Below are 22980 nucleotides of genomic sequence, written 5' to 3' on the forward strand. Positions count from 1 at the left end.
AGAATCACTGCATGAGCTGAAGGAGGGAGTTTTTCCCTGCTGCATTTGCTGGTCTTGTGCTATATAAGTATATATAAGTATATATATATATAAGTATATGTTATAATATATATAAGTAGGAATGTTGTATAACAGAAGGACTGTCTGAATGCAGAGCTCCAAGACAAAACCCTACCCCATATCAGATAGCTGTTTTAAAGTCTCTCCTCTCCTTTGCTGATATGGCTTGGCATGTCTGTAGTACAGTTATAGGGACACTCTTTGGGGTCAATATGTGCTGTTTCTAATCTCAGTATTTCATGCAAATTCTCTTCTCCTTCAGCAATTTACACCTTGTCCCACAGTGCATCTGCCTGTACCATCATGCATGACCACCTGCTTTTGTTTCTTTGTTTAAGGGCTTTCTTAAGTGTCTCTCTGAAGCTCTGTACCTTGCCATGATGATCCTACACGTGCTCTGCACAAACTGAGGTGCCTAACTTATAATCCAGAGTCTTCTGAAGAGCCAGCTTGTGAAAGCAGGTGAGGTCCTTGGAGAGAAAACGTGCTCTGCTGAATGTGAATTAAGTGTGGAAGAATGAACTGTTGGAAGTGCCCACTCTGTCTGGTGACCTCATTGGAATCTGGAGAATGGACATCTCTGAGGTGCTGGAAGGGCTGATGCAAATCTGAACTGATTCTGGTGCTTCCCCCCTGCCCTCCAGTCCTCACAGTGTTCCTGGAAAGCCAATGGATGAACAGGACAATGATTTTAAAGAGTTGTGGGCAAATATTTTGAGTGGGGCAAAGAAAAAGGCTGGGGATGCTGAGGCAACAAAGAGGGGTCAGAACAGGCCAAAGAGCACCACAACACGAAGCAAATTGAGAAGAGGCAAAGCTGCTGCTAAGAGCCAAACCCATCATCACTCACCAGCAGTGAAGGAGAAAAACTTCCTTCAAAATCTGGGTCCAAAGGAGCAAACATTGGTGCATGAAGAAGATGGTGATGCTGCAGCCTGTAGTGGTGAGACTGCACAGGGGGATGGAGCAAGGAGCCCTCTCCCTGCCAGCCAGCTGAGCACAGGGACCTCTGAGGGTAGCCAGAGGTCTCTGGCAGGTAAGTGACCCTGAACAGTTCAAACAGAAGATAGGCAAGGACTGGGAGGACTCTGTAGCTCAGGGAAGGTTCTGAGAAATCCATCCAGAGGGGATGCAGCAGCACTGTTGGATGGTTTGCACCTTACACAGGTTTAACCTAGCAGTGTGTCCCTCAGCAGGGTAAAGCCTTGGTACAAAGTGATTCGTTGGCCAGTGGTTATTTATTGTTTTTTGCAGTATCAGAGCTGAGAAAAGTACTCTCAGATCATCTAGAAGCAAGCTCAGAGTATATTGTGGTGCTTTTTTGCTTTTTCACTCAGTGCTTCATTGTGTGGTGACATCCCTCACTGGATGTTTTCAAGGGCAAAAATATGAATGAGTTAAAAAAGGTGTTGGATTAATTCATAAAGGATTAGTCCTTCAGTAGCTGTTACACATGATGGCCACAATGCAGTCACCAGTGGGGAAGTCCTTAAACTGATAAATTGGGTCAGTCAGGAATGGGACATTGTGTGGTGGGAATGCTGGGAGAGCAGAGCTGTGGGACAGCCTTCCATGTCCCTGCTGGAGACCATGCAAGGCTTCCTTAATATTCCTGCCTATAAAAGGATTACAAAAGTCTCTAAATGCCCCTGTAGCACAGAACCCCAGTGTTGTTACTGTGGCTACACAAATTGTTCACTTCTCCAAGAGTGGCTGTTGCAGAACTGAGCCTGGCCCAGGCTGCTGGCAGGGAGGGGCCTCCCAGCAGCTCAGTGTCTTTAAAACTGCCTGCTAAAAGTGGTGTTTTCTCCCCCTCTAGTAAATCCTCCAAGTGGCTGTTCCCAGACTACCTTCCCCTTCCTTCCTGCTACTCCTCCAGGATCCTGCTCCTCGCCCACCCCCAAGGTGAGGGTGGCAGAGCTGGTGGTGGAGAGAATGCAGCAGTTCAAGAGGGTGGCACCCGAGCAGCTGAAGCACAGCTCAGATGGGAGCGTGCCAAAGGCTGCAGCCAGCTGGGATTTCCCTGCCAGGAGCCAGGAGCAGGAGCCTCCTGAGGATGGTACGTGTCTCCTCTTGGCTCTGGTGTGTGCAGAATGAGTGCCTGGTGAGAATGGTTGCCTCAGGAGCAGTCCTGGATCCCAGGGCTTTGTTCCTTGCTGGCCTAGTGGCTTGCTGTGCAAATCACTCCAGATCCCTGAGAGGACTTTGTTTATCCTTTTTTCCCAGCTCTTCTCTAAGGCTGAATTAACCTCATGTAAATTCTAAAGAAATAATTGTCTTTTTGGAAACAGGTTGAAATTCCAACAGGATCAGTGAACTTGGTCATCCTTCCCTTGGGACAGTGTCAGGCAGCTCTTAGGTAGCCCCATCCAAGCACTCTCTAAGGTGATATGTTCTGTGTTGATAAATGGAATTCACAGCAAATTTACTCTGCTTGGTTCTTTATAGATCAAGTCCCTGTTGGTTCTGTATGGACATGAAAATCTGCTGTGTTATTTGATGTACAAAATTCCCTATTTTCCACAGAAACTTCAGCCAAAACTGTCCCTTCATTGTCCCTGACATGTGATGCACTGTGAGCAAATTGTCACCTCCTGCTCCTGGGCTGGTCCAGTCTTGGAGTGTTTGAAGGGAGCAGGTTGTACCTTTCCTGGTGGAGATCAGGTGTGAAGATGCAAGGGAAAGATTGCAATGAATTTTTCTGTGTCTGGTTTAATAATGACAAGTGTACCAGTTTCTCACCTTCCATACAGGATTTAGTTTTCCATCTCACATCATCTCTGCCTTCTTTGCCAGATACCCAGCATCTCCCATCCGTGGAACACGACAGTGCTCTGGCTTTGGCTCTCCAGCAGGAATCCAAGCAGGAAGGCCTGGCAAGCCTGGAGGATGCAGGTTTGTTCTTCTGTCAGATCTGCCAGAAGGATCTCACAGCCATGAACAGCCTGCGGCGAGAGCAGCACGTCAACAGGTCAGACACCAGCAGGACCTGTCTGTCCTTCCATCCAGCCCCCAGAGACTGCTCACTCAGCCCAGCCAGGGGAGAAAGTGGGAGCAGGGATTCTGCATAAGGGTCTTTACCTTTAAGGCTTGAATTAAGGAGTCATTTTGGTGTGAAAGCAGAGGCTGATTGCCTTGCCCTGCAGGGCTTCTGTGTGTGTGTGGCCAGGCCAAATCTGCTTTCAGTAGCAGTGTGGCAGAGGAGCTGCCATTGTAAAGGAACTTGGTGATCTTAAAGGTCTTTTCCAACCATAGTAATTCCATTAGTGATGACTCCCTAATGCAAACGTTGAGATCTACTGATTTCAGCCAACAAAGTTGTGTTTGCTCTGTTTTGATAAAATTCATCTAAGGACAAATATGAAAGCAGTGGCTGCTTTCCCAATCAAATGGAAGCCAGGATCAGGTATGTCACTGTATCTGAGCTGTTTGCTGAGGGAAATATGATGCTGCTCAGAGAGATGATTCAGTTGAAATTACTGCCCTTCATTTAACAATTTCCTTAGTGATAAAAATCAAACACAATATATTATGTACAGGCAACTCTCTGGAAATTGAAACTGTGCTTTTCTGTTGACAAAGTATCAGAAACAACACTTTTGAATGACTGTAAATTCTTAATTCAAGCACTTCCAGATAGCAGGAGTGATGTAAATTGTCCAGTCCTACATCATGTTACTGACTGGCTCCCATTGATCAGGAGTTTGCACCTGCAGCTTTCTAGGTGTTATTGTTGTTTCTGTTTTCAGACAACTTGTGCTGCTTGAGAGACAAAAACTAGAAAACAGTGAGAGTGCTAGATATGTTTTTTGGAAAGTCAGGCTTTCTAAACTATTCACATGTAATCATGTGTTGAGATTACAAGGTTATATTAGCCAGGGATTTTTGATAGCAGCCTTCATCCCAAGAGTGGAGCTGTAGATGGACAGATGCACTGACACACCAGTAATCACCAGTGCGGAATGGTCTCTTAGCACAGCCCTGTGTGTGTGATTACCTAACCAGGGAGTGACTTTTGTAATAGGTCCTGCAGATCCAGGATTTCATACCCTGAATCTCTTTGGAAAGAACAGAAAAAGAACAAGTACAAATTTTTACCTTGTTGTGGCCTGCCAGAAGTGATTTGAAGTTCATTGTACTGCATTCTGGAGCATGGTGTCAATTCAGCTGCTCCCTTTTCTGTTAACAGGGGTTTATAAATGAGCTGGAATGTTAAAATGAATGCAGGAAGAGGGATTGGGTGATGGAATGAATGAAGTGTGTTGTTCAGAGAGGCTGTGGACTCCTTATCCAAGAGATGTTCAAGGCAGGGCTGGAGTAACCTGTTCTAGTGAAGGTGTCCCTGCCTATGGCAGGGACATGGATCAAGATATCCTTTAAGGACATGGATCAAGATGTCCTTTAAGGTCCCTTCCACCCCAAACCATGTGGGATTTTATTATTCTAAAGTTATTCACTGCACTTGCCTTTGAGCAATATGTTTTTAATGTGCCTCTGAGACCATTATGTCCATGTAACTGTTCCATATTGTGTTCATCACAGCAGTGGGCACATATTTCTTGTTTCTTTAGTTCATGGTTGTTACTGATATTAGAAGTGATTGTGCTTTCTATTAATAATACCAGTGTAATATTAATATTAATATATTAATGGCTTCAGTCTTAGCATGGACCCTTGCAAGTCTCCATAGGTAAGCTTTGCCACTGTCTCCCAGGTGTCTGGATGAGATGGAAGAAGCACAGGTGTCATCCTGCAGCAAACCAGTGGTCCCTGAGTGTCCCATCTGTGGGAAGCAGTTCCAAACCCCCCAGAGCAGAGTCAGCCACCTGAAACGCTGTGCTGTGGAGATGGAAGTGCCTCCTAACCTGCTGCTGCAGGCAGTGCAGCTGCAGGTGGCCACACTTGGTGATGCAGCTCTTCAGTGTCCCAGGTAAGCTGGTAAAGAAAAAAAAAAAGATGCTGATTGCTTCCTTTGGCCTGAGAGGTGTTGGAGGTTGGGAAGAGCAGTAAATGCAAGGCTGGCTCACACACTGGGTGAGCCCTGAGCCATGACTCAGTGAGGAGGATGTGGCAGTCAGTTAGAGAAATCATCTGAATTTCCCTCAGAAGAGGTCAGGTAGTGGATGACTTTAAAAGCCAGCAGGCAGGAGCAAAATGGGGTGTAAATAACCTTGCAGTGGTTTGTCAGAATGATTTGTGCTGTGTGAGGCAGTTGCTCAGTAAAGCTGAATGGGTGTGTTTGAGCTTATTGAGTGAGCCACAGAGTATGAGTGTGGAGCCCTTCCTGAGATCTGTGGTGCCAGTGCCTCAGCTCCTCAGTTCATGGCTGTCCTGGGAATATCCTTTCATCCTGAGCCAAAGAGGAAGCAGATGTGATGGTTTGGAATGTGCTTGGTACAGAGCTGCTCGCTTGAATTTGAGCAGAATCTTCAGAATGCTCCAAGTGGTGCCTGAGTGAGTTTGTGGAGGGGCTCATAAGTCCTGTTGTGCCTAGGAGGGACCATTGCCTGTTCCCTGTGCAAGCAGAGGGGTGGGAAAACATTTTCTGGTGATCTGGTTTGCTCCCTGCTTCAACTTGTTTGTTCCCCTTTGATAGAAAAAGTCATTCAAGGTAGAGATAACAGATGCTTACATCCCAAAATAAGACTTCTCTAAATTGCTCTAAATTCCATGAATGATAAATCCTTTGCTCTTTGCTAGGAAAGAAAGTACTGAATGGTTTTTATTATGCTTGACATGGGAATCTCTGTGAGCAAATGGAACAGCTGCTGTGGAGTACTCAGTGGTTGTTGTCTCTGATCCAGCCACATTAACTGGGGCTTCCTGCTGCATTCTTGGATTTCAGCAATCAGCCCAGCAGGGCAAAGAGGAAAGGCCCCTCCAACGAGGACTTGAGGAGAACACAGAAGAGGGCCAAAATGGAGCCCAAGGATGAAGATTTGCAGGTTGCCATGGCAATGTCACGCTCTCTCTTGGAGCAAGAAAAGCAGGAACAAGCAAAATCAGTCACAAATGTGAAAGCAGTGGCTGCTTTCCCAATCAAATGGAAACCAGGGTCAGGTATGTGTTACAGGAAGTTGGTGTCAGGCTGTGGTATTGCAGGAGTAACAGGGCTGCTCTCCACCTAAGCTTCCCTGTTGGATACAGGAGGGATGAGAGCCCTGTTCTGCTTTGTTTAAGCTGTCAGAGCTTCCACAATATGCAGTATCCAGATGCAGTCTAGAATGACAGCAGGATGTCAATGGGTTTCAGAAATCTTGTGGTTTTTTTCACTGATATGTTCTTTTGAATCTGTAAAATAGTCTTAAGCTGTTGTTTCTTGTGAACTGTGGAAGTGAGGAGAAATAATATGAAAATATGATTGCTATTTCTCCTGTAGTAGATTCTTTTCCTGTTCCTCCTGCTGCAGCCTGGATTAATGCAGCTTTTTCAGCATTATCTGATATCATTTTGTCCTTTCTGCAGTGCCATGTGTGTCCAGTACATGCTGCTGAGCAGGGCCTCACCATTCCAGAGTGCAGAAGGGTTTAGAAAGGCAGACAGCTGCCTCTGGGGAGAGAGGGGAGAGAGCTGAGAGCTGTCCAGAGGGGAGACTTCACTCTTCACAGCCCTGCTCCTGCCCATAGGTGCTCCCAGCTGATTTGGGGCTGGGCATTAGTAAGGCAAAGGTAGTAAGACACAGCATTTCCAAATGGAGCCTGCCCAGTGTTTGTGTGAGCTGTGGTTTGATCTCACCCATGACCAGAACACAAGGAAAGGACCCTTCATGGGGGTGTTGTGGAGTTCCTTTCTCCTGTAAGGGCCATGTGAGGTTTTGCACTACCTGCACAATCTTGAGTTGTGTTCCCATGCCTTTTGGTTGTCACTGGTTACAGCACTGAAGAAGCTGCTGTGCTGATCTCCTCTGCCCTGTGTGTTCAGCTGTTCACTTACTTGGGTTCCTTTTCTTTTTAAAGAGAAAAAAAGGCGTAGGAAAGGCACCAGTGCCCCTCCACCTCTGCTGCTCCAGGATCCAGAGAAGGTCCACAAGAGGATCCAGGAGAGAGTAGCCATGATGCTGACAGAAGAGGTGGAATTCCCTCCCACCCCTCAGCTGCCCATCAGTAGGATTCTGGAGGATGAATCTGGAGAAGCAGCCTGGCTCATGCCATTGTGCAAAGCCCAGAAATGCTTTTTATGGAACATCAGTGCTCTGACAGGACCCTGTGACCCTGAATCATTCTACACTGCAGCCTTAACCCCTCCAATTGAACCCTGGAAGCCTGTGCAGGTGGGGCTCTGTTGTCCTTGCTCTGATATGTGTTTGCCCTAGTTCTTGATACTTGCCCTGTATCCCTTCTGTTTCCTGATTTGGAATGTAAACCAGTGATCCCCTCTCTCTGCACACTCACTGCCTGTGACCTGTTCTCCCCTGCTTATACCCAGTCAGGTTTGAGGATCCTGAACTTTCATTTCTGCCTTTTGGAGAGGAGAACAAGGTTCATGTTACGGGGGTTTTTGGGCTTTCAGAAAGTGAAAGGGATGGGAACAGAGAGTACTGAGGAAAGGGATCCCATCCTGCTCATTGTGCCATTAGTTTGTCCATATTTACAGCAGCTTGGCTCTTGTTTTTGTACTTGGTCATTTCTAGTGTGAACTTTGCTCATGTTGCACTCAAAAATGACTGGGGTGAAAAATCTAAACTGAAACCTGATATTTGCTAGCTCAGAGAAGGTGGGAATGAATGCCTGGAGTTGTACAGCAAAGCATTTGCACTCAGGCTCCCCTGTGCATCCCTCCTGCTGCATGTGAGCTTTGGTCCAGGTCTCAGTTCCCCTCTTTCCTTTTGCTTCCACCCAGATCTGCCTCTTCCAGTGCTCTGTATTTTTATAAAAAGTGCCCACAGAAACAGACAAAGCACTTTCAGTCTATTTTTTCCAAGAAGGATAACACTTCTCTTTCTTCCCTTTTTCTTCTCTTGAAGAAGTGTTTGGTGCTCTTGTTCAAAATCTACTGTGCATATTTAGGTGCTTTATTTAATATTTCTTCCCTAGTCAAAGCCCAATGTTTCTCTGGCTTGTTGCAGGTTGAGGCTGGAGAGGAGGGACTCCACTCTAGGAAGTTTTGACCTTTCATTCAAGCCAGAAACTGCCAGAGAAGTTTAAAAATAAAAAGCAGGAATATGTTAAAAATCATGGCAAGAGTGTGTTTTTCCTCTGATTCTTTCCATTCACAGAAATGGCTGAACTATTTTTACTTAGAAATAAATGAGCAAAATTATTTTTTGGGAAACAAAGACCAAATCTGGAAAATACCCACTCCAAGGTGAAAGTTTGATTTAGTTCCATTAAAATGTAAAAATGCAAAAGCATTTCAGAACTCAGAACAGAAGAGAGAGAGAGCACAGCTGGAGAGCTTCAGCTGTGACTTTTGCCAGGAACTCCAGCTATAATTAAATATTTAGATGTTGAATTGGGAGCATTTCCCCCATCCTTTCTGTCTGCTTGGCAGTTGCCTGCACAGACATGCTCCTGGACAAACCAACTTTTCTGCATTTTCCATGGTAGTTTTCTTTCCTCTGTTCAGAGCTGTCTCATCTCTGGAGAGTCCTTCATAGAACTGCAGAGATGTTCCTCAGGATCCCCTGTACCTGGGCAATGCTCTGTGATCCTTCAGAGATCTTTCAGGAGTATGAAACTGTACTCTGAGCTTTGCAAATACATGAAACAAGATCTAATTTCTTGGTGTCTTTTTTCCCTCCTCACTTGATCAGAATAATTCAGAGAACCTTCAGCCATCAGTGGGATCTCATCAGCCAAAAGTATCCCAGCAACCTCAGCCTGACCTCAGTTCTCAGGAACCCACTTGCACAAAGGTTGGAGGCCAAACTTGTGATGGATCCAAGCCAGGCCCTGAAGGTGATGGGCAGCTTTTATCCCCAAGCCAGGACATTCAGACCCTGCAGGACCTGGTGGACTTGGCCAGGGAAGGACTCACCCTTACCCAGTGGAACCTTGACACTGGCCACGTTCAGGCAGCAGAGCAGCCAGGTGAGTTCTGGCAGCTTGTGAGCCCTGCCTCTGGTTCCTTCAGCTACACAGAGCCAGGCTGGGGCTGGGCTGACTCAGAGAGAGACAGCAGCACCCACAGGTTGTTGGTGTTGATCCAAGAGGTGATGTTGTGGGGGCACATTTTCCTGCAGTGAGATGTAGATACAATCAACCTGATCTTTCTGAAATGATTCATAAATCCCAGCTTTTAAGAGAATTTCTGGACAGCAGATATTAAATTTTATTTTAAAATTAAAGGAATCAAAGTATTTTCTGCCAGGAGGGAGCCTGGATGTGTTCAACAGCTGGAACAAAATTTTCATTCCTGCTTATCTTGGGCATACAAGAGAGCTGGAGAGGGACTTTTCACAAGGACATGGGGGATTGGCTTCAAACTGAAGTAGGTTATATTTAGATTAGATACTGGGAAGAAATTTTTCCCTATGAGGAAATTTTTCCCTATGCTGAGGAAGCTGTGGCTGCCCCTGGATCCCTGGCAGTGCCCAGGGCCAGGCTGGGCAGGGCTGGGAGCAGCCTGGGGCAGTGGGAGGTGTCCCTGCCATGGCAGGGGTGGCACTGGATGGGCTTTAAAGTCCCTTCCAACCCAAACCAGTCTGAGATTCCATGATTCTGCCTGGACAGCCTTTCTGTTCTGTGCACTGTCTTTTCAGGTCTTGAGACAGTTGGATGAGAGATGCACAAAGAGGGATGATTTTGTGTTGGACATCGATTACACAAACCTGGAGTTTATCTGTGCCTACTCAGGGTTGAAAAAATACAACACCTGGAATTCCTCTGTGGGCAGCTCTCTAAGGTCCCCAGTCACAGTTGCATGTGGTGCACAACTGCACATTTTGAGGGCACTGGTACCCCTTAAAGGGCTCTGCCTCTTCAGCAGAATCTGTTGTGTCTCCTTGTCATCTGTGAAAGAGAGCACAGTTTCTGAGCTCACCTGTCTGCATTTGCACTTGGATATAATACTCCTCATTTCCCTGCTAAACTGCAGCAAATGGTGCCTGGCCCTTTAATGTACATAAATAACAGTGAAATGGTGCTTAGGTACCTCAGCCTGTCACAACCCAGAGCCAAACCCTGCAGAAAGCCATGAGGGAGAGGCTGAGCCTCACACCCAGCCAGCCTGGTCACAGCAGCTGTCACAGCAAGGATCCTCTTAGGAGTTCTTAGGTCATTCTGTCTCACAAGGAGGTTGTGTGTGATTTGTGATGTGCATTTTCTTCCCTGAGGAGAAGAACTGACTTCCAGTGATCCTCCACTTAGTGGCTTTGTGCCCCCATCCAAGAAGAAGAGCCTCCTCAGGAGCAGCACTAAAAGAGTAAGGATAACCTTTTTTTTCCACTCTTTATATATTCATCTATAACAATTAAAAACTGTTCCCTTTGTACAATTCAAAGAAGTGTGGAATATTTCCCATTCCTGTCTGTGGAAACAAAGTGGTGCTTAAGGTTCACAGTGACTTGAGGATTCCTCATGGGCACAGGTGAGATCAGCACACCTGGGATGTTCCATCCATGCCCACGAGAGCCTGGGGATTTTTCAGTACTTGTCCTACCTGATGAGAGATGATTTAAATGCCAGGGAGCAGAAGGCCAGGCTGTGCAGGTCAGGGAGCTGTAGCACTGAGAGTGTTTGGGGGTAGGAAGCAGGGATGCAGCTGCAGAATGTTATGCAGTACTCTTTAATGCCCAGGTTATCCAGGAGAAAACTGGCAGCAGCCCAGGAGAGACAGAGCTGCTGCTGCTCCCTCTGGGCTCACACACCCAGCTCTGGCTGGTTCTGAATGGAGCTCCTTCCTCCCCACACTGTGTCCTGCACTGCAAGGACTGCTTGACTTGTACTAAATCCTGGCATAAAGGCCTGGTAGGTGATGGAATGTTGTGAGGGCCATGGAAGATGAGCAGATTTTGCTGCTAATTGAGCTTTTAAAGCATTTGGTGTAGAAAACCCTCAGCTGTGGGAACACAGAGGATCTAGTTTGAAAATCTGTGCGTGCTCTGTGGTGACTGAGTGAGAAACACAGCCTAGTAAGTCACAGATGATTTTTTTATGTGGTATTCTGTAGATGTCATCTTGTCCCACATGCACCAGGGGATGTGTAATTTTCCATGAATGTATAATCAGTTTTATTCAATTGAAGTTTATACAAAGTAAAACTAATTCATTTTCTTACCAAGGTCATCCACTTTATCTGATGAAACTTATTATCTTTTGTTTGATAATAAATAATCATGCCCTGAAAGGAAGTACGTTTTGGTGCTCTGACAACATACTTTCATATTGTGCTTAAAGGATTAAGATACTTCTAAAAGGAGACAATTCCTTGAGGTGAGAATTGGTATTAAACTTGAGGATCCCAGCTACTTGGTACAGAAACTCTAGATATTCTTTGGGAGTATTAAACAGATTTATCCTTAGCAGGAAAAGGCCTTGTTTTGTTTTTCTATTAAACCAGAGGCCTTTAGCAATACAGAAACTGTTCTCACATTGTGTTGAAACTCAGTTGCTCCCAGCAAAACAAGTATGGTCATTTTTTCAGTCTGTTTGTTTCCATTATAGTTTTCCTGAGCCAGTGAAGTGTTGTTGAAGAGCTGGATTGCCAGTGGGAGAGATTTGTGCTTTATATGAGCACAAACAGTGTAACCATGGAGAGGAAATGCACTCATTGCATTGGTAGCATGTCCCTGTGCTGGAGACCCTTGGTCACATCAGTGGGGTCCAGTCTCAGTGGCCTCCTCAGCAGGAGAGAACGTTCTGGTGTGTTCCCCAGCACAGCTCATACCTGCTCAGAGCTGCCTTCTGGCCAGTTTCTTTGCCTTGGACAGAGAATGGAGCAGCCAGGAGGTTTCTGGCCTTGTTTAATTTCCCCATTCTTGATTGATAATTTTAGCACCAGCAGGAAAGCTGTTCTGGGCTCACTGCCTGGAACATCACATCTGGAGCCTGTGTTTGCTGGCAGCCCCAGAGCAGCCTCACAGGTATCCCACCTGCCAAAAAGAAGAAAACAAGAGGAGTCAGATTAATTTCCAGACTGAGTTTCCTGCCTTCCCTTTGGAGATCAGTCCAGAGCACTGCCACAACATGCAGAATGTTCCCTAGCCCACCTCTGAAGGCTGGGAGAAGTGTTCTGGTGTGTGCTGCTAATTCCTGCTGGCTGGAGCAAGTTGAAAGGTTGGCTCTCCACAGCCCAGTGCTAATGTAGAAACCTGCTAAGAAAATGAAGAGCTGTGTTTTTCCAGGTGGAACTGCATGTCCTGCAGATGTTCCCTGGAATAAAACTTGCAGTAGGTTTGAAAAGCACAAGGTCAATGATTAGGGTGTTAACCATAAACTGCTTTTCACGTGCAGTTAGGCAGTTTCTCCACCCAGCTGTGATCTGAGGGTGTTTCAAACTTCTCTGAAGCACTCCAGAGCTGCAGCACCAGGAGGGATCTGAGTCTTCAGGAGATTGCCTGGGAGCAGCTCCAGAGGAGCTGTCTTGCCATCCTTGCTGTCTTTGGCAGCATACCCCAAGCCTGACCTTACTGTCACCATAACCAGCCACAGGTAACTCAGCCCTCCCCAGAATTCTAGCCAGGAGTTCTGGAATGGTAATAAAAGTTGTGTTTCTTTTTTAAAATGGAGTGGAATTTACAAAAGAGGTTTCAGTAGCATGCTCATAAATTCCTTTGAACTGGATGCCTACATCAGTTTTATTCTGTGGGGGCCCCTTGTTGCAGAGCTGCTCTTCTCAGCTGTCATTGACAGACAGTAAAAAGAGAGAAGAAATTCATTACCCCTTCCTGAGTCATCCTCTTTCCTCTTATCCTGATTATAGTGAATTGAGTTCAAATCTGTTGAAGTGGAAGTTACAGTTTGCTAAAATTGTGGTGGGAGCAGTAGATCAAGAGGCCAACTATAGGCTGTGGCTAGACCACAGAGGAAACGTGTGATGAGATCTGAGGGTGATAATGTGCTGTGACACAAATACAGCAGAATACAACACAACTGCCCTTTCTCCACAATGGGCAGGCTGTGGAAAAGTAGAGGAAAACAAAGCAGGAATGTTTGTTAGACCTGTCTGCTTGTCCTGTGGAAGACCTGAAGTTCATAAAGCTGATGATTGCCCTCAGGAGGCAGAGGTGGTATGTCCAGGCTGGGCCCACCCTTCTTATTTTTCTGGGAAAATGTTTGACATCTAACACCTGTCTTTGTGTTCCTTCTGTGTCCTAGGCCTCTCTCGGGCTGCTGGCTCAAGATTTTGGTGCCATGGTCAACAACCCCCACCTGAGTGATGTGCAGTTCCAGGTGGACAGCGGGGACGTTCTCTACGCTCACCTGTTCGTGCTGTACGCGCGGTGTCCGGCGGCGGCTCAGGCTGTGAGTGCTGCTGCCATCCCTCCTGCTCCTGCTCAGGAGAGCCCAGACTGCCCCACCCCACAGACAGCCAGTGCCCCAAGCCAGCACACAGCACTGCTGGCCTAATGGCAACTGCCTCAGGACCTGCAGTGGTGCTTCAGCTTAGGAAAGCAGAATAGATCCTGACAAGGTGGTGAAACTTTTGGCTACTTAATCCTGGCCAGGGAGGCTATGGGGAGTCAAGGATCCTTGCATTCCACCCATGAGCAATGAAGGATGTGGTGTTGTGAGGTTTTTAGGACGAGGTGAGAGATGAGAATTTGACTTTATGTTATCAGAAGGTTGATTTATTATTTTATGACATTTTATTAAAAGAAATTATGTACGGTCACTATAGGGCACAAAACAACACAAGCACACACACCGCTGCTCTCAAATTGAAGAAAAGGGAACTTTATTTTCTGACTCTAACATTTATAGATTTCCAAAAGAGACAGTGGATTGGAGGGTGAAAGTGCCACCTCCAATGACACTGGACAAACTAACAGTCCATCAAATTTCTCTTCTTCTATAAAAGAATGCAAAACAATCAGTTATTTACAGAAAGTGTGTGAGAAAGTTTGATACAAGAATGTAAACATCAGAAGGCTTAGAAAATCTTAAAAAATCAGGGTGACAATATACTAAAACTATACCAAAGAAAGAGAAAGGATATATCAGAAGGTTAAACAAGAATGATAATGAAAGCTTGACTGACTCCTCAGAGTCTGACACAGCTGATGGTGATTGGTCATTAATTAAAAACAATTCACGTGGAACTAATCAAAGATGTACCTGTTGGTAAACGGTCTCCAGACCACATTCCCAAACAATCAGGTTATTATTGTTCACATTTCTTTCTTGAGGCTTCTCAGCTTCTCAGGAGAAAAATCCCTAGCAAAGGGGTTTTTCAAAAAATATCATAATAACAGAAGGAACCTTTCAAAGTGCTTCCTGCCCTTGCATTTTTGTCCCTGTGCAAGCACAGACTGCCTTGTCCATCTTGGTGTGTCCTGCCTGTCACCCAGGCTGGGAAGTGTGAGCAGGGAATAGGAAGTTTCTGGGAAGTACTTTAAAATAATCTACACAGAGGTTTTGTCACTCTTGCTTTGGAGGTACCTGCACTGACTGTACTTTTTACAAGGCTAGTGAGGGAGTTCTTATGCTCCCAGAGCCTGCTCCTGTGCAGCTTCCAAGTAAATTCAAAACAGACCAGATGAAGCTCATACAGAGAGTTGTAGATGGAAATTGGGCTGGGAAGTAATTTGATTGCAAAACTAAGTGGAGAACTCTAAGACCACCTTTTATATATGTGACTAAGGCAAGTAGTTAAACAAAGTTAACAGCCACAGAGTCAGGAAGGACATGGCGTGTTCCACAGGGAGCTCTGCATAACTGCCCCACCTTGGCCTCCTGGTCCCGGGGCTGGGCACGAGGGAAGGGATGGGAGCAAGGATGAATGCAGGTGTTGTGTTGCTTTGTCAGCAAACAGGCTGTGCTTTCCCTGCCCCAGGTGCACAGCGAGGGGCTGCTGGTGGAGGAGGACGGGGCGGCGCCGGCGCGCCGGGCGCTGCTCAGCGATGTGTCCGCCCAGGCCGTGGCTGCCTTCCTGCGCTACCTCTACGCTGCTGACACCGACTTCCCTGCTGGGCTGCGGCCCCAGCTGCAGGCCCTGGCTGCCAGGTGTGTACCCTGAGCATCTCTTGGAGCCCCTCAGGCTTTCAGGCACACAGATCCCAGTTTGAGATCTTCCGTTGCAGTTTTAGGGGCTTACAAATTCCATGGGCCTTTGCTACATCTTAAATGGAGCTTGCCTGTAAGGACACCCTGCCCTCAGTTAAAAAACTGTATGAGAGTTTCTGTGTTCAGTATATGCTCAGCAGATAGTGAATGTCTTCCAGTTTGAGATCTTCCATTGCAGTTTTAAGGCCTTACTAATTCCATGGGCCTTTGCTACATCTTAAATGGAGCTTGCCTGTAAAGACATCCTGCCCTCAGTTGAAAAACTGTGAGAGTTTCTGTGTTCAGTATATGCTCAGCAGACTTGGGCTGAGTTTTGTCTCAGAATGTCTGTTGGCAGGGATGTTGAAGATGATGAGCACAACTTCTGTTATGTGATTCTCACTTCATCTGAACAGCACTTGTAGAATGTATTGGATGCTCAGGCTTTGATGTGTTGTGTCAGCCATGCTCTCAGTCGTGATCCTAGGCATGCACTGAGAGCTTGAAACAGGAGCAGTTGCTGAGATATGGGTGGACATGGTTGGGGTTTGCCATATGTATATAGAGAGGTGCCCTGTCACTCAGAAAAGCCAGGAATTTAGCCCCAGCCATTCCATGGGACTTTCCCATTGCCAAGAGGATTTAGTGTAATCAGCCTCAAACACAGAAAAGGAAGAATGTGCCTGATACTTTCATATGAGTGACACCTGGGAAAGAGTATTTGGAATTTTAGGAGTAGACTGCAACTCAACATCCTCCTGTAAATTCCTTACAAAGCTCACAAAAGTGATCTGACAGCCAAATGGTGAAGAAATACTGGAGGAAATTCTAATGTTAGTATTGTATCCCTGTAGGTTTGGTGTGAGGGAACTGATGGCAGAGTGTGAAAGCAGCACTGGAGAGAGCCCGGTGTCCTCCGGAGTGGATTCAGAAGAAGATCTTATCTCTGTGAGGGATGATGAAGATTGTGAGGACAGAGCTGAGAACTTCCAAGACCTCTTGAAGTCAGTGTGGGTGGGTGAAGATGAGGAAGAAGTAGCTATGCTGAGCCCTGAGTGCCAGAAGGAGGATGACAGTGAGGTGGGAGAACAAGAGCTGGAGGAAATCTATGAGTTTGCTGCAACTCAGAGAAAGATGGCTCAGGGTGAAAGAGAGGTGAGCGAGGGAACAGACTGCAGCATCTGCAGTGACACTGAGGCAGTCCAAGGTACAAACCAGCAAACTGAGCAGGAAGAGGTAAAGAGACCTGAATCTGCCTCAGTAAGCAGCAGCCTCAAAGATCTGAGGGATGGCAACGGTGTGGAAAGATCTAAATGTGACTTGTCTGCACAAGAAGAGAAGATGCAGAATATAAATGGGTGCAAGAGCATGAGTGATCCACAGACCTCTATTGTGCCTCACCACAGTGAACCTCAGAAATGGGATGGAACTTCCCATGGTGCTAATGAAGGAGGGGCTCTTGGGGGATGTGAGGATGTGAAGGATTCCAGGTCACCTCAGGTCTCACAGGACAAGGCAGATCACTGTGAAGAGCAGATTCCTGGTTTCCAGGGTGATACTGGTATAAATGACAGCTATGAACATTTGTTTTCTGCCTCTCAGGGGTATCACTGTGAACCTTCCCCGGTGAAAGAAGTTACCAAAGAATCAGGAAAGTTCCCTAGTGAAAAACATGTTGGTCTTAATGATTCACTTGTGTTCAGCAAGTCACAAAAAGACCTCTCTCCATGTAAGAATGGATTTTGTAGGAGTCCAACTCCCCAGCCTTATGTGTCCCTTTTTCCTGCTCTTGGCTCTTCACCTGCATCTCCAAAATCAGAGAGAAAGTTTGCCAGGGAACATGTGTCAACACCAAAGCAAAACAAAAAGGAAAGATCATTCCCATCTTATGAAATAGAGTCCCAGAAAGCCAAGGAGCTGGGTGCTGCATCAAAAAATGAGATCACAGTTTCTCCAGCAGAGCTTCCTCACAGTGAATCCAACAAGCACACACATGTCCCAGTGTTGTCATCACCAGGCAGGACTCAGGATGCTGCAGCTCAGGGGATCAAGGAGGGTGATGTTATTGTTTTATCTTCTTCTGATGATGAAATGGAGTTACAAGAAGGCAAGAAGTTGCCAGAGTCTGACTCTGCTCTGAAGGAAATGGAAGTCCCTGGGCACCTGAAGTGTACAGACACGGAACAAGGTCCTGAGATAGCAGAACCTGACCATAACTCATCAGTCCCTGGAGCAGAGCAGGGATCAGCCCAGGTCTCATGTGGCAATACAGACACAGTGTGTGTAAGTGGTGATGTAAAGGTGTCCCCTGAATTTCCTCTCAGCAGACAAACAGGTGCTTGTACAGAGATCAAACAGAGTCCAAACCCAAGCCCTGGGAAGAAGCTCAGTAATGAAATGTCTCCAGGCACAGACAGCTCCTGGCTTGTGCCAGGAACACCAGTTCTGAGCAAAAGCAGAAGCTTCTCAACACCGACTCTGGTCACAAGTATTAATTCTTTAAAGGGTCCAGGATCTAAACTCAGCACAAAGAACTTAGCAGCAGGTAATAGTAACCATGAAATGGCTGGAAATGTAATAAAAGTTCATGAAACAACACTGTCAGACAAACATTTGCCTATGGAGGACTTGGCCAGTGGAAGGAGCCTACCCAGTAGCCCAGCAGCAGAATCCTCTTCCAAGAACCCCCTTCCAGTTTCTCCAGTAGCTCCAGTTCTCCTCTCCCCTGGCCACACCAACAGGGAAGGCAAATGTGCCAATATCTCAGGTTTACCCACACTGGAAGATAAAGTCAACATCAGTGTGGTTGAGCTGGAGGACAGTGACAGGGAAGTAAGTCTGCCTTCCCTGGGCAGCAGTGTCCTGCTGTGTGAGGAGCCCCCAGTCCCTGTTGATGACTGCTGGCACGTTGGGTATCTGTCCCCAGCCAGAGGTGACAGCCATGACTCTGGCCAGGTCAGCCCTGCAAAGAGCAGCATGGCCAGCAGCCCCAGCCCTGGCTCCTGGCAGGAGCAGGGGGAGAGCCCAGCCCAGGTGCAGGGAATTCAGGGCAGCACCCCTCTCCAAGGAAGTCCTGCTGGCAGGAGAGCAGCCTTACCCTGCCCTGAGAAGAGCCCTAATGAGCCATGCTCATCAGTGGGCAGCAGAGCCAGTTACCTGGACTCCAAAATCTGGGAGGACTGGAATGGAGAAGAGAAGGAAGATGAACTTCCAGAGATTCTTCCTCTGTCTCAGAGGTTGGCAGCTGCAGCCGGGGCCGGTGGGACAGATCCTGTCAAGACTCCTGGTGAGAGCTTGTATTGATACTGGATTTATTGGGCTAGGTTAAACTGCTTTTATTTTAGTGATTATCTTACCTGTGATGCACTTGATACACTGAAAGGGCCTTTGGGTTTTCTGATGCAAAGCAGTTGGCAGGGCCAGGCTAAATGTGGGATTCCTGGAGTGTTTCATTGTCACCAGTCCTTTGGTAGTGGCAGTACTCCTTGCAGAAGCTGTGGGTTCATGGATAGAGAAAAAACAACGAAAGCAGAATAAAACACAGGCCTGCTTGCCAGTGGATTGATGTAACTGATGTTGCAGTATGTAATTAAATAATTATGCCATACTAAATGATTAGTTTAAGGGGTGATTAGAACATGATGTGTGAGACTGGCTATGCTTCACATCATCAGTAAACTGGAATCATTAAATCAGTATCTAACTCCAGACCTCAGTAGCTTTGATTTGCTCAATTTTTTTATGCATCAAGACTCGGTTAGGAAATTTTCTTCCTGGGAGAAGGACCACTGCACAGAATTCAGTAAACATGGTTTTAACTGCTCTCTAAATGTTGCCTGTTCTAACAAAGCCCTGAATGGCCTCATTTTCAGATGTGACATATGTCCCAGTTTAAACTGTTTTCTGATGTAAAGTCAGTGAAAACCAAGTATCCTGATTAAGGGGGGTAAAAAAGTGCTGACTATTCTATCCAATATGAATCTGAGTAATAACTAAAGCAGCTTATAAGGAAGTATTAAACAATTATTAGATAATAATGGATTTATACCACTAAGAGGAGAAGTTACCAGCCATTTTAAGTACTTTCTATACTGATTCTCATCACAGTAATTTCATTCTGCTGCAGAACCTTCCTGTCAGGAGAACAACAGGTCCCCCAGCACTCCAGTGACACCCATGCCAGCTTATTCCATCATGGAGACCCCACAGCTGAAGAAGGAGCTGAGCAGGTGAGCATTACCTCCCCCAGGATGGCTCTTTACAAGAGGTCCCTGCTGGCAGGCAGTGGGAAAGAAGGGGAGCCCTGGTGAAGCTCCAGCCAGGGCTTTCTGAGGTCACATCACACTTTTCCAGCTGCACTTCCTGGCCTGAGCCTCTTGCTGAGCTGTGACGATGGAAGGTGCTGTGTTACTGTAACCTAAACTGCCACCTTCTCTCTCAGATTCGGTGTCCGTGCTCTCCCAAAGCGCCAGATGGTGATGAAGCTGAAGGAGATATTCCAGTACACTCATCAGGATGAGGACTCTGACTTTGAGGATGAAATCTCCTATTCCCAGCCCCTGCCCCAGAAGTCCCCAAGGCAGCCCAAGGCAGGCCGGGCTGCGGGCAGGAACCGCGCCGGTGCCCCGAGGGCTGGGGGCAAGAGAAAGCAGCTTGCCAAGGCTGATGATGCATCCCATGGAGCAGGCTGTGCCATACCCAAGGACAGAACTGAAGTGACACATCACCCAGAAGGAGCCAAAGAGCAGGAAAGGCCATCTGTGTCCCTGGCAGCTGATGGTGTGGAGCTCCCGGCATCCCAGGAGTCGGCACGTTCTTCGCTGGATGGAAGCGACATCTCCTTTGGTTCACAGAGGTGAGGCAGAGAAATCCTACACAAAACACTCAGGAGTGCAGGACAGAGATGAGGTAGGAATGAGGCAAACAGAGGTGACTGTCCCTGTGGCCTGTAGTTGCCCTGCCACCTCCTTGAGTGTGTCACGTGGAGGTCAGCACACTCCTACAAAAGAAACAGGATTTGGATTTTCAGTCTAATTCCCACTGAACTATTCTCAGAACATAAAGGGCTGCTTATGGGCAAGGCTCAAATCTGATATGCCTGGTCTGCAGGTCAGTGACATGGAGCACTCCATGCTGCCTGAGAACCTGCAAGCTGGAGTTGGGAGAGGACAGCACAGCACCCCTTGGCAGAGCCTGCCAGGAGGGAAGGGCCAGGAGCCAGAAATTCCATACAGCTCTGGGCTGGGTGAGTTGGACCAGCGCTGTCCTGGCTGGGATGGGAAGTTTGCAGAAGCCCTGCCATGTTCTGCCTCATTCATTTTGTGGGTGCTGGTAGTGCAGGGTCTGTGATCCTATAGAGGGAAATCATAGGGCTTCACCATCAGGCATTTGGGGAGCTGTGACCGTGGTCACAAGGGTTTTCAGGGTGAAGAAGAGATGAGAATGTTGACTCCATGATCAGAAGGCTTGATTTATTATTTTATATGTTACATTAAGACTATACTAAAAAGAAATAGAAAGGAAAAGGTTTCTTGAGAAGCTAGCTAAGCTAAGAATAGACAAGAATGAATAACAAAGATCTGTGTCTCAGACAGAGCATGAGCCAGCTCTGCTATGAGTGGTCAGTAAATCCAAACACCCACAGGAGACCAATCACGGGTCTACCTGTTGCATTCCACAGCAGCAGATAACCATTGGTTACTTTTGGTTGCTGAAACTGCAGCTTCTCACAAAGAAAAATCTTAAGAAAGGATTTTTCATGAAAGATGTCTGCGACAGGGAGCTCTGGTCCTGTCCTTGTTGAGCTGTTCTTTAATTCACCTCTGGTCTGTTTTGTCCTGCTTTTAGTTCCTTTGTGAATGGCTTTGAAACCTGTGCTTTTACATCTGAGGAGGAGGAGGAAGAGGAGTTTCCAGCATCTCAAGCAGCAGCTCGGGAAGAGGAGAAGCTGGAGGCAGTCAGGTGCTACATCCGCTCAAACACGGCCCTGTACAACAGGATTCTGTTCTACGAGCCCATCGAGCTGGCTGATCTGCACGCAGAGCTCAAACAGAATGGCATTAAAATCTCCAAGGCAAAGCTGCTGGACTTCCTGGATTCTCAGTGCATCACAACCACCATGGCCAGAGCCCGGAAAGAGCAGGTGCAGAAAAGGAAGGAGAGCAGGAAACAGAGGAGGAGATACCGAGTGAAGCCCGCCCCTACTCGCTGAAACTCCTGCACGCGGATTGCTGCCAAGCTGGAGAGCCCCGTTCCTTCCCAGCTGGTGCTCCGGCAGCCGGCGATGGGTGGAGCACTGCTGCTCCTGGTGGCCCGATCCCAGGTGACATCCTGGAGAGCTCCCATTGCCAGCCCTCTGCTCCGATTGCACAAAATGCCCCGTGGCTGCCCTGCCTTCAGCACACAGCTCACCTGCAACCTCTTTTCACCCAGTTTGACTCTTGTGCCTTTTCTTTCCGTTTTTCCAATACATCTTAGATCCCCCAACTTTTCTTTGTGCTGGTGCTTCCCTCAGTGCCAGAACCCATTCCCTGGATTTGGGCTGAGAAATGCTTCACCCTTCACATTCCAGGATTCAATCCACTCTGTCAAGTGCTGCCTGTTTACACTCCTGTGACTTCCATCTTCACTTCTTCAGCACAGTTTGCACTGCTGATTTTTAAGGCAGGGAATGCTGTGGAAATACATAAAAGGCTTTTTTTTTCTTGCTTCACTTGGCAATCTCTACTAAAACTCCTAAATATGTGTTTCTGAAATGGCTGCAGAACAGGGCAGGGGTTTGTTCTGTTTGCTTTGTGACACCTCCCACAAGTGCCCCTGATACCCCATGTCATGGGAAAGCCCCCAGCAGAGATGTCTTTAAGAAAATATTTAAGCAATTTTGAGCACTGGAACTCTTCAGCACTTCTCACAGCTTGAGCTAAACCCACTGCCTGGATTAGTCCCATTGCCAAACTGGACTGGTCCCAGTTGTAAAGTGTCTGGGACTCCGAGAGAAGTCTTGGACCCTAAATTGTTGTATTTTATATATTGACCTTCATAACAACTTCTGATTTCTGTCTGTTCTGGCAGTTCTGAGTGTGCAAAGGCTCACTGAAGAACAGGGACAGAACACAAAAAGAGGGCAGATTTCTAGATATCTTTGTATATGTTGGACATATTTTTTTTTAATACAGAATTTGATTTTGATTTATATTATATACAATAAACAATTTAAATCCTGTCCATTCTCATATGGAACAGTAAACAAACACAGGATTGTATAGAAAACTTGAACTTTATTGAACTAGACTACTCTTCCCATCTTCGACTAGGGAGTGAGAACATGACTGGGAAGCCTATGCCTAAAAAACCTAAACTTGAACTCTGAAAACTTCAACTGGTGGTGAAGAAGACTTGGGGCAACCTATTTTGCTAATAACAAAGGGGTTCCTAACACCTGTGGGCGGGAATGTCCCAGTAGCCAGGCTCAGCTGGGCCAACAGATCCACACTTACAGTGCCAGCGTTTCTATATGGAAGGGACAAATCAGAGAGCAATCCTTCCTGCTGGTTTGCTTTCCATATCGTTCCAGTATAAAATTTCTTCTGGAGGATTTTATGTCAGGTGTCTAATGGAACACAAAGTGTCTGGGAGAGGTGATGCAGCCTTTGGCAGAACCATCCCTGTGATTACCCAGGGAAGATGTGGACTCCAAATCCCTGCAAACGTTCAAGGCTGAGCTGGACGGGGCTTGGAGCAACCTGGGATAGTGGAAAGTGTCCCTGCCCATGGCATG

At 46.8% G+C, this 22980-nt stretch overlaps 1 protein-coding gene across 1 annotated transcript; it reads left to right on the forward strand.

The window, feature by feature from the left end:
- The first annotated feature begins 431 nt into the window (after positions 1-431).
- On the forward strand, positions 432-22425 carry SLX4 (SLX4 structure-specific endonuclease subunit). The gene is made up of 14 exons (XM_066561103.1): positions 432-1096; positions 1880-2119; positions 2857-3031; positions 4775-4990; positions 5906-6120; positions 7017-7330; positions 8813-9089; positions 10334-10422; positions 13317-13463; positions 14995-15164; positions 16058-18489; positions 19330-19432; positions 19645-20058; positions 21051-22425. The coding sequence occupies exons 1-14, from the start codon at positions 730-732 to the stop codon at positions 21412-21414; spliced, it is 5523 nt and encodes a 1840-aa protein (XP_066417200.1). The 5' UTR covers positions 432-729; the 3' UTR covers positions 21415-22425.
- Positions 22426-22980: the final 555 nt, after the last annotated feature.

The sequence above is a fragment of the Molothrus aeneus genome, chromosome 16 (assembly GCF_037042795.1).
Source record: "Molothrus aeneus isolate 106 chromosome 16, BPBGC_Maene_1.0, whole genome shotgun sequence".
Lineage (NCBI taxonomy): Eukaryota > Metazoa > Chordata > Aves > Passeriformes > Icteridae > Molothrus > Molothrus aeneus.

What these genes read in the sequence shown, in the direction of transcription:
- SLX4 (XM_066561103.1), top strand. Translation starts at nt 730, where the DNA reads ATGGATGAACAGGACAATGATTTTAAAGAGTTGTGGGCAAATATTTTG. An exon ending in GCAGGAGCCTCCTGAGGATG is followed by an intron (nt 2,120 to 2,856) that starts GTACGTGTCTCC and finishes CTTCTTTGCCAG; the next exon opens with ATACCCAGCATCTCCCATCC. An exon ending in CTGAAGAAGGAGCTGAGCAG is followed by an intron (nt 19,433 to 19,644) that starts GTGAGCATTACC and finishes CTTCTCTCTCAG; the next exon opens with ATTCGGTGTCCGTGCTCTCC.